We start from the raw sequence: 16,229 nt of genomic DNA, 5'->3' as shown, positions 1-16,229 counted from the left end.
AGATTTGGGACAGGAGATATAGGAGCGTGGCAGTGTCTCTCTGTCCTTTGGTGTTTCTCAGTGTCCCCATTTGCCTCATGAAGAGTCAGATGTGGTCTGAAGGTTCACTAATAAAAATCTTGCCACATTTGACCACGGTAAGGTAACCAACTTTTCTTTAGATCTTAGCCAAGTGAATTCAAGCCCCAAAATTTTATTGTAACCCCGTCTCAGCTTTGGTGAGCAGACCCGGACTTCGCCATGGATGAGGAAATCCCCTCAGGCTGTGATGTGTTCTTCACCTCTCAGGGTTTTTTTCTTGCGAACCCCTTGTGGCAGAGGCACAGCAATCGGAGCAGGAGGAGCAGCCGTGGTTATGGGGCCTGAGGTTACTTCTGCAGAATGACGACAGCCCTAGGAATTTGCATTTTTCTTTATAGGTTTCTCTTGTTGAACCCTATTTGAGGATTCATTTGCCTTGAGGGGGATGTGTGGTTAGCAGAGAGTGCAATAAGATGTGAGAGCCATGGGATTACTTGTTTCTATGTGTATATTTCTCAGGTTTTGAACACAAAGGATCAATAAATAGGTCACTGCTCCTTAATATGCACAAGATCAGGTAGCAGGATAACGGATCACTCAGGCTCTACCAAAGATAACCTGGGTTTATTTGTATTTTTGGGCAGATCTCCATCAATAACTCCCCAGAAACTAGAAATCGTCCTGAAGATGTATCCAACACAATACTCTGGGACACAAACCACGTTCAGACATGCTGGAGAAAGATGAAAACCCTTAGTGATTCCTTTGCTTTTGTAGGGCAGTGCTGTAGCATTAACATCAGCTAACATTCTTTTGGGTTTTCGCTTACTTTAGATTAGTGAAATGCTCATTCATGGCTGGAAATGAGTCACTTGGGGGGGAGAAGAAATTTCTTGAAGTCTCATTTTGCACAGTGAGAGCCTCAGCTCTGCTTAGTCACCATTTTGTGGATTGTCTTGTATAAAATGATTCACTTTTTCCAGAGCATGTGAGTTCTTGACGTTTCTGAATGTTAGAATAACAGTTGCTTTGGTGCTCAAAGCACAACAAAGACAAGTGGACGGTATTATTCAAAGCCTGACCTCACAGTCAGATGAAAAGCACATCCTGGTGCTTGAGCCGCTAGGATAAACTCGTTGCCTAGGTGTTTCCTATGCAGAAGATCTTGAGGCAAGACTGAGAAGACAAATAGGAAAAGCACAGCACAGCACAGCAGACCTCCCTAAGGGGGTTCTGGCTCTTGTCTGCGCCCACAAGCACTTCCATTTTGTTCTCTCCTTTTCTAAAGCTGCCAGGAGTGCCAGCTGCTGGTCATTCCCTTGCTGTGGCAGATGGGGAGATGGGCAGTTAGTGAGAACAGCTTCCTTTTGCTGTCATTTGAACACTGCTATGATTGATACTGAATGTATCAGATGCAGAGTAGACATCCAGGAGATGAACCTACTGCGATAACTGTTTTATTAACCATTACCAATATGTCTAGATATAAAAAGAACTATTAAGAAAAAAAAAATATATAAATATATATATATATATTACAGTGATCAGAAAAGGGCTTCCCCTTGCCATAATCACCTCTCTTCTGACGGAGCATCTGGACAAGGCTGGAGGGCTGCAGGCATCCAGACAGGGCAACCAAGCTCCTGGCCAAGGAGAGGGAATGGTCTGTGGCCAAAGACACTGAGCTACAGCCTGATAAGTGAACTGTGCAGCCTCAGAGGGCCACAGCCTAGAGCCAAAGGACAGTAAAGCAGGCAGGCAGCATGGTTTCCTATTGCCCATTTTCCTCCTGCTCAGGGAAAACAGCACTGAGCTAAAGCTGCTTCAGTAATAGGGCTGCTAAAAGCTCCGTGTCCCCATGTCCCCCTGGCAAGAGCAAAAGAAAGGGCCAAGCACTGCAAACGCTTGTGTACGTGCAGCTTGGTCCTGGAATCCCAATTCCCAGATGCCAAAAAGATATCTGATGTGTTTTACTGTAGGCTACCTTGTTTTTACATGCTGTCTAAGCCAAGTCATGCTCAGTATTTGCTTTCATTAACTTCTTAAGAAAAAAGATTGTCCTGAGGGCAAAGGCACTTGTCACAAAAGCCAAGAAAAAAAAAAAAAAAAAAAAAAAAAAAAAGTCTTGAGCCAAGTGGTGAATTCAAAGATTAAAAAAACTGTACGCCTTATACAGCAAAAAAAAGCTCCAGTCCGCTGGTGATTGGTCAGGCATCTGCTATCTGCTTGGGCTTTTGTAGGAAAAACTGGAAGTGTAGTGGTGAAAGGTTGAAAGGTCCTTGGAAAGAATGCATGTTTGTAATAAATACTGCGTACGTTTTAACAAACAGAACTTACTTTATTACGGCACTTCAGGTAGCATTTAGTTTCTCATGAAAGTAGTGCTTCAGGCTTTCAAAATACAAACACGTCGCAGTACCTCTGATTGTTAGTATGTCCTTCTTGCAGAAGAAATCAGCTTTGTTGGGCAACATCCTAGTTTAAGGGATTGCGTCAAAGTTTTTTAAGTGACTTGATTATGTTTCTGTTCTGCTTCTGCTCAATAGCCAGCCCTCAGCAGTGCTTCCTTTGAGCCCTCTGAGAAACATGTCAGGCACTCTTCACTTGCTTCTGGCCCTGTATTGTCCACATTTCTGTGGACAGGAGCTCTGACACCACCAATATTTATCATAAATAACTGCTTGTACACAGCTAGCTTCTGTGAATTTCCGTAATTATAATAATCATAGTTTGTGTGTGTGTGTGTGTGTTTTTTTAAGTCTTACTGCAGCCAAACAGATTAGACAATTTTAAAAGATTTTAGCAGTTGTAGGTAAGAGCTCCTTACTTTTCACCTCGTAGAGCCAGCCAAGTACATCCACATTATTACTGCTTGGTTTTTGATGTAGAAGCAACGATCCAGCCCTTTCTCAGGGAGTGTAACAGGAATCATGAAGAAATGAGAGAAGGAGGAAAGGAAACAGGGAGGATCAAGTTTATTGTGGTGAAGAAGGGAAAAAAAAAAAAAAAAAAAAAAAAAACATTTCTGAGACCAAGTACAAAAAATATAATTGCGAAATTCAGAAACTAGCTGGTGATAGGAGCAGAGCAGGAAACTCCTCCGCACTCACTGCTTGCTTTGTCTCTCTGAAGTCTCATCTCTAATTGACAGCTCCTGGGCCTCCTGTCACCTTGGGTCACAGCCCACTCAGAGAAGTGCCCACAGATCCAATTTTCAGCCCTAACAGTCTAATTGCCCAGGAGCTGGTGCTGGTGGGGCACGTCAGGTATTCGCAGATACAGGTTTGTGTGTGAGGACCTAACGCAGCCTGGAGGGGAGCAGCTTGGAGCCAAATCAGTCACACTTGGGCTTTGTGCCCCACGGTGTTTTCCTTCTCAAGTAGTCAGAGTTTTATTGCTGTGTTCAAGCAGGCAAGGTGAATGTCTGGAAACATGACAGAGGGAGTCTGTATACAGCATTTGGGCTATTAATACGTTAATTTGGGCTTATTTCGCTTTTCTTTCCATCTTTTATGATCCCTGAGTTGCAGAACGTGCCGCAGAAGTTTAATCTCAGCCCCTTTGTGGTGGGACAAAATGCAGTTATCCCCATCCCCGCCACACAGACAAGGAAACTGAGGTGCAGATCTTGAAGGCAGGGCAACACCAGGAGGTGTTCTCAGATGATTTAAAACCTTTCTGAAGCTGGAGGCCATCTCCCACATGGTGCAGGAGGACATAGCTGTGTGCTTCTGTGCGTCAGGGAGCATCCGAGGGAGATGGGATACTTTATGTTTGCTGATAACCCCCCAGTACCTCGAGGGGACCCCACGAATCACCACAGCTGGGTAACAGCTCCATCACACATCCACCTGAGCTTCAGCGTGGTCAGAGGAGCACCCATGGCTCTGCCTTCCACACCCCCACAGGGCCTGGAACACCTCCGCTAACCCCTGTGTGTCCTCCCCTGCCTCAGAAACCACGGCCACCAAAACCACAGCTCTCCCTGGGTACAGGACACGGAGCCCTTGGCATGGGGCTTGTCTCAAGGCCTTTCTCCATTTGTAGGGCTGCAGCAAATGATTACATTCTGGCTTTTCTGGCTGGGGATGTGCCAGACACTACCCTGCTGTGGTCACCTTCCAGGAGCAGCTCCATGGGCACACCGAGGTGGCAGCTCTGCCTCGCTCTGTCACGGGGACTCCCATGGTGGGGCCGATGCTGGCCACGGGACCAGCCCATGAGCTCAGCCCATGGACTCACCTTATCTCTTGATCCTGCCTGCTGGTCCCAGTGGTTTGTCTGGGTTAGCAAGATTTTAGGTCATAGGCAGTGTCCTTAGTGTACAAATATACAGCTCTTGGCTCAACAGATCCCTGAGTAAGCCTCTAAGCACCCTTTTTATATAAAAATACTTGGATTTTTTTCCCAACCCTGAATGAAATGTTGTTTGTTTCACCTGCACAGTGAACAAACTCTAGATTGAGAACATGCAAGGCGGGACCGCATTATGCTCAGGCTGCTAGCACAAACAGCCACAGCAAAATGCTGCTGTTGTTGTTGTTGAATGGTTTTCAAACCAATACCTGGAGCTTGCATTGAACTGTCTTTGGTGTCACAGCAATGCCTTCTCTGGCAATATGCATTACTTTGTTTTTAGTGTGGATCTGTTGGACATGCTAAAAAATATTTTGTAGTAGAAGTACACGTTGACAATCCTTAGAAGAATGCCCAGGAAGTAACTGAGGGACCTGAGGAGGGCTGCGGCCCTGATGGAGAAATAAAACACCAAGGGGCTGCAGATGAGAGCAGGAGTGCTGCTGGCCTTCAGGAGGTCATCCATCTGGAACAGGATGCACTCGGCGGCTACCAAGAGCCAGATGATCCTGGAAGTCCATCGGGCATTTTTCACTGTCCGCAGATGGCGAGACTCTGTGGGGAAGAAGGTGATCAAGTAAGCTTCGAGGGCAACGCAGCTCAGCAGCAAGGCGCTGATGTGTGCGTTTGCAGTGAGCAGGTTCTGCAGCAGGGCCGAGGCGAATGCTGGAGATGAGATAGCAACATCAAAGGTCCACGCGACCATCTCAGCAGCAACGCTAACAGAAACCAGGATGTCTGCTTTTGCTAGACTCGCGATGAGAACTGCGGTGGACTTGGACGAAACCTTTGCAGACTGCAGGATGATTGTCACGTACAAGCTGCCCAGCAAGCCCAGAAGGGTGCTGACAGCATTTGAAGAAGACAGGACAAGGTATTGGATATATTTAAGTACCAGGTATCTTCTGAGATCTTTCATGTGGTCTCTCTCCATAGAAATACTAGTCAGGGAAGAATATCTGGAATGCGTATAAAAAAGTTGATTACATGTAAGATGAGTGGGATACGTTGCAGAAAATTAGCATTATATTACCTGCTTTTGTACAGGCACTGGCTGGCATCCTGCACACTCCAGCATCATTGTGGCTTTGGTCAGTTACCCAGCTTCAGAGTCATTCAGTATGTGAAATCCTCACAGCTCATCAATTATTAAATAAATTGCATATAAAACCCAAGAATTATAACATTTTCTTGTAATTACTGCAGGGGTCATTTCAGGGAACTGGAATGACTTGACTATTACTGGGAAAGTTAAGGTCGGAATAGGGCTACTTTCATTATGAAAGCTTATTTTTCTTTCCTTTTTTTTTTTTTTTTTTCTGTTTGCCTTTGTGGGTCAATAATTCAACGTAATATCAAATATCACTGGGAAATCTTAAAAGTAAAATGAAAGAAGTTCCAGAAAACATGAAATAGCAAAGGTGGGCTCTGCCTTTCAAAGGGAAGAGCAAAAGTAGGCAGTTCCCAGAAAATGACTGAAATAATCAAACACGTTGTTATCTAAGAAATAGAGTGGACATAAGGAAGAATAATGTGGTTTTCTCACAGATAAAGCCTGTTAAATGAGCTCAGCTTGCTTCAGTAGAAGGATAATAGATCTCATGGGGGGAAAAACAATCAGCAAGCATCATATGTCTTGAATTTTATGAAGACTTCCAATATTGCTTCACAAAACATTCCTACAAAGGAACAAGCTAAGGGAATGTGGACTAGATGAAACAACAATTAAGTCATGCATAGCTAGGTGGGAAAAGAAGAAGAGGCTAATTATCAGAGATGGAAGGAATGCTGTATCAGAAGATCTTGCAGACATCTGTCCTTTTGTGCGTTCTCATTAACTACAACAGGTATCAGAGTTTGTGCCTATTAAGTTTGCTCATTAAGTTTGTTACCACAAATCTGCAAGTAGTGTCAGATCTAGACAACAGCTGATACCTGCGAAGTGATGAGTGAGAAAAGGAACAGAGGTGTGGGAGGGAGAGGGAAGAAGCCCGGGGAGGAGGACGGCTGCCGTAGGCGGCAGTGCCGACGCACACGGTTATTGATACAGCCTGCACCTTGCGGTGGTTGCAACACCCCCAGCTCGTGTCAGCAACGCTTGCACTAGGAAAAGGCAGGGACCGTCCTGTGATGCACAGGCAGGAATGGTGTCTGGAAATACATGGGATGAGTCTTCAGTTTTGCTTGGCACAAGTTCGGTCTTGACTGAAGCACTGAAACCAGTTTTGAGGTCAGCAGTTCAGAGTATTGATTGCTGAAGGTGTTTCAAGGAGATTGAAGACAGTGATGAGAGAGAGATAAGACATGATACAGAGGGAAGGGAGCCGGGGTTGCGCAGTCTGGATTAGAGGAGACACTCATTTGTTTATTTTACATTAAGATAATTCAGATCACAAGTAAGGAGAGCATTAACAAGAAGGGTGATCGACCACTGGAATAGCTTGTCATGAGAAATCGTGGACCCTCCATTACAGGGAGTGTTCAGGGTGGACATTAGGAGTACAGGGAGGAACAGACATCATCTGCTGGGAGGCTGATGGACTTCAGCTGCCTCTCAACCCTATTTCTCACATCCCTGAAAAGCATTTAGATTACCAAATGTTTATAACCATATAATATTGTCGATTTTGTCAAAAACCATCTATTCAGATAATATTTAAGTTATGGCTCATGTCACACCTGAATGTTTGTTCAGGAGACCCTGGGACACAGCAATGTACTCTTTGCTCAGAAAGCACTATTTCCAATCATTAAAATAAGATGGCTGTTATAGTTACACTAACAATTTTGTTTGAGTCATCTACAAGGCTGTTTGTGTTGTGTTTCGAGTTCATCATTTAGTTGTGCCTCAGTTGTTTGCTGTAACACTTCCAAACCCATCTTTATCCAGACTCTGTTCTAACTAAACTTTGACAGTTATTCCCTTTTATTTTGAGTGGTGACTCTAAATTTAGGTCATTGGTGAGGTGAGCACAGATTTAGCTAAATGTAACAACACCATTTCTTCTATACTTTAGCACCGATCTCCTTGTGTAAGTTCCTGGTATTCCTAATATGAGCACCCTGGAGCTCATACTACAGAGCTTTTCCTGTAGAGTTACCTAACAGGTCCGGGTGGTTGATTTAGTTCCTGCCTGTTTTTTTGTTTTGGTGAGATGATGCAAAAGTGATAATTCTGTGTAAATCCTATGAAAAGTACTATTCGAGCCAACTTTTTTAAGGGTGGGATTCCCGTTGCTTGTTGAGGCTCGGTTTATACCAGGTTGACTCATCCAAAATTCATATGCACCTTTTCTCTTCTTTTATATGTCTGAACCAACTTGTTAGTGGAATCCTTTTTCCAAAGAAGTAGGAAAAATTTAGTCCTTTACTACATCTGAATTGTGGTACAGTTCATCTTGCCCTAGTTTGCCACAGTGATTAACTAGAAAAAAATGATACTTCAATTTCTGTAAAAAGCAAAACCTTTCTGTAATTCAGTGTTCTTTCCATTAAAACAAGGTCCCTTGACAGTGCAGTCCCTTTACTGTAAACTAACTTACAAAGAAGCTTTGTTTCACTGCTGATGAAAGAGGAGGTGAAGAGAAAGGTTAATCTCTGAGCACTGGTTTGGCCATTTGTTTGGATAGAGAACATTGATGAAACGAGGATCTACTATTGGAACAAACCATCCCAATCCACAGTGGGAAAGCTTGTACCTCTCCCTGGCTAGGAGTGGAGGAAAACCAAGCTGTGGTATGTGTAGCTGAACTCTGATTTATCCTGTTATTCAAGCACGCTGCTCCTTGTTTGAACAGGTATTATTAAGAACATTTTCCGCTTTTTTGGATTGCAGCCAATTTTTTTGTATATTTTAATATTAAGTAGATTTTTTAGCATATAAATGATTTCCCTGGAAGGTCTTAGCTCATTTTAAGACAACTGGTCACTGCCATGAGTTGTCACATGGTGGAAAGTACACATAACCTCACCCAGGCTGCTGCATGCTGAAGGTCGACATAGCTGGCCACAAGACTTCAGCTAAATTCAAGGCTGTGATTGCCAGATGAAGATTAGTAAACAGATCTAAACTGGTTTGAGCAGCTGAAAGAGTGAGGAAAATGTGCAATTCATTAACTTCGGGCTTTTACATCTCCGTAAAATGTGGAAATAAAACTTCACTGGAAAATAAACTGAATCCAGAGGAAGTTTGCCATGTTGATAAAACCAGATTTCTCCAGTGAGCTTGCCCATTCATGTATTTCCTCCATCCTTCTCTCTCTCTCTCTCTCTCTTTCTTTCTTTCTTTCTTTCTTTCTTTCTTTCTTTCTTTCTTTCTTTCTTTCTTTCTCTCTCTCTCTCTCTCTCTTTCTCTCTCTCTCTTTTTCATGTAAGTTCAAAATGAAGAAGACACCAACGTTTGGATTTACAACAGCTCTTCATCACGGCCATGTGGAACATTTTAACGTGGAGCTTCTGGGCGTTGGGTCCTATCTTGCACCCCAGGTCTTGGTGACGAGCCCCAGGCTGTCGCAATGACGAGTGCTGGAAAAGGATGCTGAGCAGCCTGTACAGCCGGAGGACATGCCCAGAAGTAGTCGGTCCAGATGCTCAGGAGCTCAAAGGGTTTTTCACATCTTCCCTTCCTGAAAGCTTTACGTAACACTGCCAATATTTCAGGTAAGGTCACAAGGCACTTTGCAGAAGAACTGGAGTTTCCCAAAGGCTGATGCCTTCCCACTTTCTGTTCAAGACATGTCTGTGGTGTCCTTCCTTTCAGGGAACGGCTGCTTCAGGAGATGGGATCATTGTTGTGGCTCCTTCCCTCCACCCCTTTCATGCTATGATTTAGTGGTTAAAGTTCCCACCCAGAATGCAGCAGAACTAGGTTCGATTTCCTCCTTTGCCGCAGGGGATTGAGATGTTTATCTCTCAGCAGCATCCCGACCAGCAGGCTGCAGATTGTCCTGAGGCGGGGACGCTTTTCGTACCACCTGAGGAATCTGGGCACAGCACAGGAAAACAGCTGACACCCTGGGCCTGGGCAGGGATTAGGAAAGGGTCAGGGACCACATATGGCTAGCTGGGGAGGGGTTCTAGGGAAAAGAGCATCCCAGGTCCCAGTACTTGCTCCAAACGCTACCTGGATACATCTGCTCCAGGAAATTAATCAGAGCTAGGAGACATTCCTGGCACTGGACCTTCATTAAGTTGTATTTAGAGCTTCAATGGCCCTCAGCACAATTTTGGCACCTGCTGGTGTGCACCCTCCTGAATGCTGTGTGGGCATGGGCTAGGTTTTAGGGGAAGCAGAGAGCGCTGCCCACAGGCACCAAGGATAGATTTGGGTGCAGTCCTCATTGCTCCATCCAGCCTCAGTGCCAAAGATTGGTCTTGGCCTTATCAGTAGGCAGCCACAGCCTTCATATAAATTAAAAAGCTTCCCGCAGCTGGCAAATCCTGCCAGCCCACAAAGGACCACGGGGAGCACAGAGCAGCCACTCTCCATCACCAAACCTTCCTCTGTCCTCCTCTGTCCATGCCAGGCAGGTGGGATCAGGCCTGGGATGGGGCCCTGGGGGGGGAACAAGCATGGGGCTGCTTCCAAAACGGCTGCCCCCATCCTGCCACAATGGCCAGAACCGGCAAAGAAGGCAACCTGAGCCAAGTCATCTATTTATTTATGGTTTTCAAAACAGCCTCTTGTGGTTTTAGTTGCAGGTCATCCGCAGGCGGCTTGCTGCGTGTGGACAGTGACACTTAGACAGCTTCTCTTTAGTCCTGCTCCAGGTAGCAGCCTCAGCTCAAACCCATGGCAGGTCTCCTGAATTAGCATTTTCATCTGTGCTGGTTTTTATCTGTACCGACATTGTTCTCCTGAGACAATTTACAAATTCCAGTTAACAATAGCTCCTCAGCGGTCTTGGTTATGTCATTGTAGTCTGAGAGGTACATAAAAATATCTCCTACTCTTAAACAAATAATTCCTTCCAAAATTCTCCTTGGAACCGTGTCAGAGAACATACATGTACAGGAGAACAACGTTGAAACCCAAATTACCACCGAATACCCTGACTGTAATGAAGCATGTTAGCTTTCACTTAGTTTAAAAGCAAAAATACTTACATTTGCTGGAAAAAGCAGCCAGAAATAGCTTTCTCCATCACTGTATGCTGTGTATGGTCTGCAGCAGAGCTAAGTGTGCCGTTTCCTTTGGATTGCTTCCTGGTTTTTATATATAGCCCCGTGCATAGTGCACCACGTCAGAGCGCTGGGCTACGCCAACAGGATTTGTTTGGCTAGGCACCATCCCCAGAGCTGGTTACACAAGAACTGCTCGCCTGAATCATGACAGTTACTAACTTTCAATTGTCTGGAAAAACTGATGTTCTGTTCGGCAGAGGAGTCCCAGACACTTCCTTAAATACATGGCAACAGCTGGAGCAGATTACGGGGAGAGCTTGGGCTTGTCTGGGTGTCGCATGAGCTATCACAGATTATCCATGAGTAAAAAAAAATTAAGTTTATCCTGAGTACAGAAGCAGTGTCCTCTGGCATGCAGAGCAGGACCGGACCATCCTGGCAGGTGTTTGTGTTGGTGTTGCTGGGGATACCCGGGTTTGGTGCTGATGACGTTGGCACAGCCTTCCCCGATTGTTCTCCAGGGGTGACGTGGAGCTGAGCTTGTCGGTGTTTCAGCGCCAGGCAGGCTTCCCACGGGGTCTCACTGCAGTGGGAGAGCAGAGGAGTCCCACAGATACCCTGAGGAATAGCAGACCCACACGTTTCTACACACATGAGCACAACACCATAGCTCCCGACCTGATCTCGATACCCATCTCCTGCTCAGAGTCATCACATCAAGGCAGGGAATTAAAGGCAGAAATGAAAGCTGCCTTGCTTTCTGAGCTTGCCAGCCTGGTACCACCTCTGGTGGCGGCACCCTTCCCCTCACCACTCCTCCAAGTGACAGAAAGCTGTGGGAGGGAGGATAAAGTGGCTGAAATCCCAAGAATTACAGCCCAGACCTGACCAGGACAGGGCCCTGCATTCACCTGCGTGCTCACAGGCAGCTGCAGCTGTGGGTTTGTGACGGAGTCCTGGGGAGAGGGCATTCACCAAAGCCACAGAAAGTCCCCCCCAAAAAAGGAATTTGACTTATGATTAAATTATATACATTTTGATTTATATTTATTTTTGTATTTGATTTTAATAAAAATGAGTTCGCTTTTGCCAGAGTGCTTTTTAATTTTTTTACATCTACCGTTTCTATGATATTTGGTTATTTTGCTTGTCAGGATGATAAAACAAAATTGCCAGCTGCGAGAGCATAAATTCTGTGAGAGTCACATGCTTTCTCAGCAGCTTGAAATTTCATAATATTACCCACCCCCGGAAAAGATAAAGCAAAACCCTCTGCTTCACTGGGGCACAACCCGTTTCATCAGAGTGCTTCCCCCGCCTGTGCCCACCCTGCAAAACCCCGGTACGGTCCCGAGGTGAGATGAGCCCTCCGGGGCTGAGCTGTGCCCCTCTCCATCCTCTGCTACAGGGCTGGGAGGAGACGGACCCACCACAGGGAAGCTGTAGGCAGCTCCCCCAGGTAATCCCCACCTGCCTTACCAATTGCTCCTGAGGAGCGCTCGCTCGTGGGGCTCCCCTCTGAGCTCCCTTCCATCCCCCTGAGGTGACCAGAAGGTGTGCAGCTACCCCGATAAGCCAGCTCGCGACGATTTGTGCACTGGTAGGAGATGGTTCCCAGCATTTTTCCATAAACTGTTTTTTTTTGTGTTACACCCCTGTTTGAGAGCTCTGGCCAGCTCTGGACATTGATTAGCAGTCTTCTTTACACCTTTAATACACCACAGCATAACATTGCTACTCAGCTTATCGAATCGTAAAATTATATTTGACTTTAAAGGAACTTATTACATCCCATCAACGCAGAAGGTTCTTTTTCACTGCTGTTACTCATCCAGTACTTTGTCTTGATTAGATTTTAATGTCCCCTAATGACTTCTCCTCATTTCCTTGAGGCCCGGTCCAGATCTTCATACTGGAAATGGCATTTTTGCTTGTTAAGTGTCCCCTTGTTACTTGCCTTCATTTATCTGAAGTATCATTTATTCTTATTCTATGTTCTCCCTTTATTTTTAACTTTCTTGGTTTTTTGTACCTACCACATACATAAAGATTTCTAGGCTTACTCTTTGAGTCTCACATATATCATAAACAGGGCCAAATGTTTCCACCTTGTTACCTAGGATGAGGTGCATAGGAAAATCAGGAAGGCTGTATGGTGAATTTTTACCAGATTTTCCAGGTAAACAAAAGCAAAAACCATAATCATCTACAAGAATGGATAAGGAAGTCTCCTTTTCAACCTCAGGTGAAGATACACAAACTTTTACTTTTCTCATACTTCCTACATTTCATAAATAATCTGACCAAAAGTCTAAGACCTCCAGTTTCCTTCCAGACTGTTCCTATACCTTTCTTTCCTCATGACCCTGTCCCATGACTTTGCTGGCCCTGTTTCATTGTTGGTGGCTTGTTTTTCAGGCTGTGCTCTTTGTTTTCTGTAGAAAACTAAATGCTGCCCAGATGGTGTGGGATTATCCAGCTCCTCACACCTGAGAAGAGATACGGAGTGTGAAGCACGTGACAACACAGAAAACCACATCCACATCCCCCAGCTTGCCACAAAAGAGGGTGGTGAGCTCATGTCTGTGGTCTTCCAGTAAGAATTGTGTTCACGGGTTTGAAGCTGCACCCTATATGCATCCTATATGCATTTATTGTTGTTCCTAATGGCCAGCCAAAGCACTGGAGCAGCACTGAGGTGCCCCTTGGAAGCACACACGGCCACAAGAGCTGCTCTGCCCCCAGTCATCCCTCACAGAGGGAAATGGGAGCAAGCTGTGTCACTGGGAGCCACTGGTCTGCTCCCTGCCTTGCTTCACCCCAGAAATCCGAGCACCAGTCTCAGGGCAATGAAAGGAACTCCCTCTGTGCGTGCCCAAGGCCTTCCCTGCTGCCTGGCTGGGCGCTGGGTGCTCTTCCCCTTTGGGGCAGAGCAACACTATTTCCATATTTGATAAAGTCTTTTGCATTTCAGCTAGGTCCTTCTGAGTGCAAGAAGATAACATTTGCTATACATGTACAGAGAGAGACCCAATGCGCCACCTCTGTCTGTTTCTCAGTGTGTACCACACGTGCTTCTTGCTCCACACTCCATGAATTTATTTTGCTAACATTTCTGTAGTAACATGGCCAGGAATTGAGCTTTGCTTCACAGTAAATGAAACTGCACCCAAGTAATATTCACGTGCCACAGCAGCACTGCTGTGTGTTTCCAAGTGGTCGAAGGATGCCTGAATTTTGAGTCACGCTGGAAACTAAGCCTGCTTCTCTTCCAGGAAGGCACTGCTCTTCTAGTCTCTGTGTGTGATGCTCACCCCAATTCCACGCTTCCTCAAGCTCCTGCTCTCTCTGCTCTGCTCTGCTAGCCTTAGTTTTGGTATAACCAGGCATCACAGGGCTGCTGCACAGCCAGCTTTGGTCCAATTGCAGCTCTGTGTGGCGCCACCAGGCAGGGGAGGAGCTGGTACCAGCAATGGGCATCCCATCACCTGCCCTGGTACAGGCAAAGAGACGTGCACAAATCCAGTTATCTCCAGGACTGGTGAGACTTGGGACACACTTGGGTGGTTCCCCTTCCATCCCAGTCCCTTGCAGCACTGGCACCAGTGCATACTGGGCATCTTCAGACACCGGTGGGCTCCCACGGGGCAGGACATCCAGGGAGCTGACGGGGAGGCTCTCATGTGGACGTGTGGTTGTTGCTACTGCTCTGGAGTGTGTTCAATGTCATTTCCCAGAAACGTGTCCTCTGCTGTCCTCAAGTGCCAGGACGACAAACGTGTTGCTCCTCCAGACTTCCTTTGGGAATCGGTTCCTCCAAAAACACTTGTGGTGCTTCCCTTGAATATGAATCCTACTTCAGTTTTCCCTTGAGGGAAAAGGAAGTTATTTTCCAGTGACTGAGGCTACAGTAGAAGAAAATATTTGCAACTATGTTTGTCAGTTTCCCAAGTCTACGTTGGTTTGAGGTTGAGATTTTCTGTTTGCTTTTCCTGATATCTGGGGGTTGTTTTGCTTTGCTTACTTTTTAAATAAAATTGTGTTTTGTTCAGGCTCATGAACTGGAATAGTGAATTATCATTAAGTAAAGAATGAAGATCCCCTGCTACTGAAAACTCAGTTGTTAACTGAAAACATCCCTCAAGGTCTGGACATATTGCGAATGGCTGAGTTCATTAGAGTGAGATTTCTGTTTCCTAACAGCAGCAAGAAATGGACGATTTGCTCAGTCCTGCTGGGCTTCAATTGAATTAGTCCTAAAAATGTGCCCGAAGATTTCCTATGCAAACATCAATATTTCCCCTCCAAAAATTACTCTTACAAAGGCAGACAGCCTGCAGTGACAAAGGCTAGTCCTGTGGGATATGGAATAATAAGAAATCCTGTTTGCTGCCAACACCTGGCCCCGTCTCTGGCAACCCGCTGCCCTCCTGCCAGCACGGAAAGGCGACGTCTGTCCTGGTGTGAGAGGCGTCAGTCTGGGCAGCAGCCTGTTTCTCTAATCTCATACCAACCACCCTCGTGGCAGGTCACGTACTGGTACAGGGAGCAACATTGTCCCAGCCTTGTCCCACGTCCCATCAACTGCATATTGACCCGCAGTGTGTGCTCTCCAACTTCTACACCTATGTGGCAAACGATAGCAGGGCAAAAGCTTGTTGTGTTGGTGGGAGGTAAACACAGAACCACCAGAAAAACCCACAGGAATATTTGAGGTTGCAAGAGTTCAGCTCACACGTGGAGGCATGGCCGGGGGAGCCCGTGCTGGGCAGTGCCCTCTGACAGCTCCACCAAAGCAGGAAACCCCGACCCACTGCAGGCACCAGAACTAGTGCCACAATTTGACCCCATCCTGATCATTGTACGTACAACCACCACCTGGAACCACCCTGCTGCTGCCGAAGGAAGCTGAAAAAAAAAAGAGCAAAATGAATTACCGGCACTGCCATCGTTGTTTGCCAGGAATCTGCCTTCTCAGTATTAAAGATTGACATTGGTTATCTCCAGCTGGCATGGGGGAAAGTCACTTGACAGTCAGAATAATTTATTGTTCCTTTAATAAAAGATCTGAGGAGCTATTTAGAGTGTTATTCTTGCCGAAAAGAATGGAAGGAGGAAGCAATTCTGTGCTACTCCATGCAATTCCCATATTAGTAGATGTATTTTGCTTGGATAGATGACAGACATTAGTAAAATGTTTCTTGTGAGACCACACAGATGGAAAAAATAACTTTGATAGAAAAACAGTTAATTAAGAGAGCAACCTAATTGCACAGTAGTTAAACCCACTGGCAACCTTATAAATATTTTTGGGAAGCCCGGTTGTCCTAAGGGAGTTACTTAGGCCTACTTAATGCTCAGATTGCTTAAACATTAAAAAAGTTGGCCATTGTCCCTCATTGTTAAGATTTCTTTGTGTTCCCATTTGATGTTTTTTACATCAGTAGTATAATTATGGGTAGGCAGGTTTAACCTGGCAGCCCACAGCCACCTGTGAGCATGCAGAGAGGGTAAACCCCAAGCCAGGAAATTCCTAACTGTGCCCATAGCCACCTTCTGCCCTCGTGTGCGCCCTCGCATCTTTCCCACAAACACTTCACCCTTATTTTGATAGACAGTCACAAACTTGAAAGACACGAGACTCATGATGCAGAAGCACATTTGTCTGACCAGAAGTTCTTAATGCTAGAAGTGTTTTTAATGCTGCACGCAAATGACTGCAGCGGTGA

General features: G+C 45.6%; 1 protein-coding gene across 2 annotated transcripts; it reads right to left on the bottom strand.

Moving 5' to 3' along the window:
• Positions 1-3,387: 3,387 nt before the first annotated feature.
• Positions 3,388-10,567, bottom strand: LOC311444207 (uncharacterized protein). Of its 2 annotated transcripts, none has more exons than XR_014697728.1 (2): positions 10,483-10,567; positions 3,388-4,932 (listed from the first exon to the last, which is right to left on the bottom strand). XR_014697728.1 is itself a non-coding variant. In XM_084535176.1 (2 exons), exons 1-2 carry the CDS (start codon positions 10,518-10,520, stop codon positions 4,646-4,648), a joined length of 729 nt encoding a protein of 242 aa, XP_084391302.1. In that variant the 5' UTR covers positions 10,521-10,556; the 3' UTR covers positions 3,388-4,645. The 2 variants fall into 2 exon arrangements, 1 of the variants encoding a protein (XP_084391302.1); XM_084535176.1 differs by having other exon boundaries at positions 3,388-5,336; positions 10,483-10,556.
• Between the last annotated feature and the right edge of the window lie 5,662 nt (positions 10,568-16,229).

This window comes from Aythya ferina, assembly GCF_964211825.1.
Source record: "Aythya ferina genome assembly, chromosome: 13".
NCBI lineage: Eukaryota > Metazoa > Chordata > Aves > Anseriformes > Anatidae > Aythya > Aythya ferina.
The sequence above is the reverse complement of the archived record's forward strand: the minus strand, read 5'-3'. Positions and strand labels throughout refer to the sequence as shown.

Bases quoted from the DNA above. Each gene is read 5' to 3' on its own strand.
- LOC311444207 (XM_084535176.1), bottom strand. From the start codon at position 10,520: ATGGAGAAAGCTATTTCTGGCTGCTTTTTCCAGCAAAT. The intron at 5,337-10,482 runs GTAAGTATTTTT...TACGCATTCCAG, and splicing joins GGCTGCTTTTTCCAGCAAAT to ATATTCTTCCCTGACTAGTA.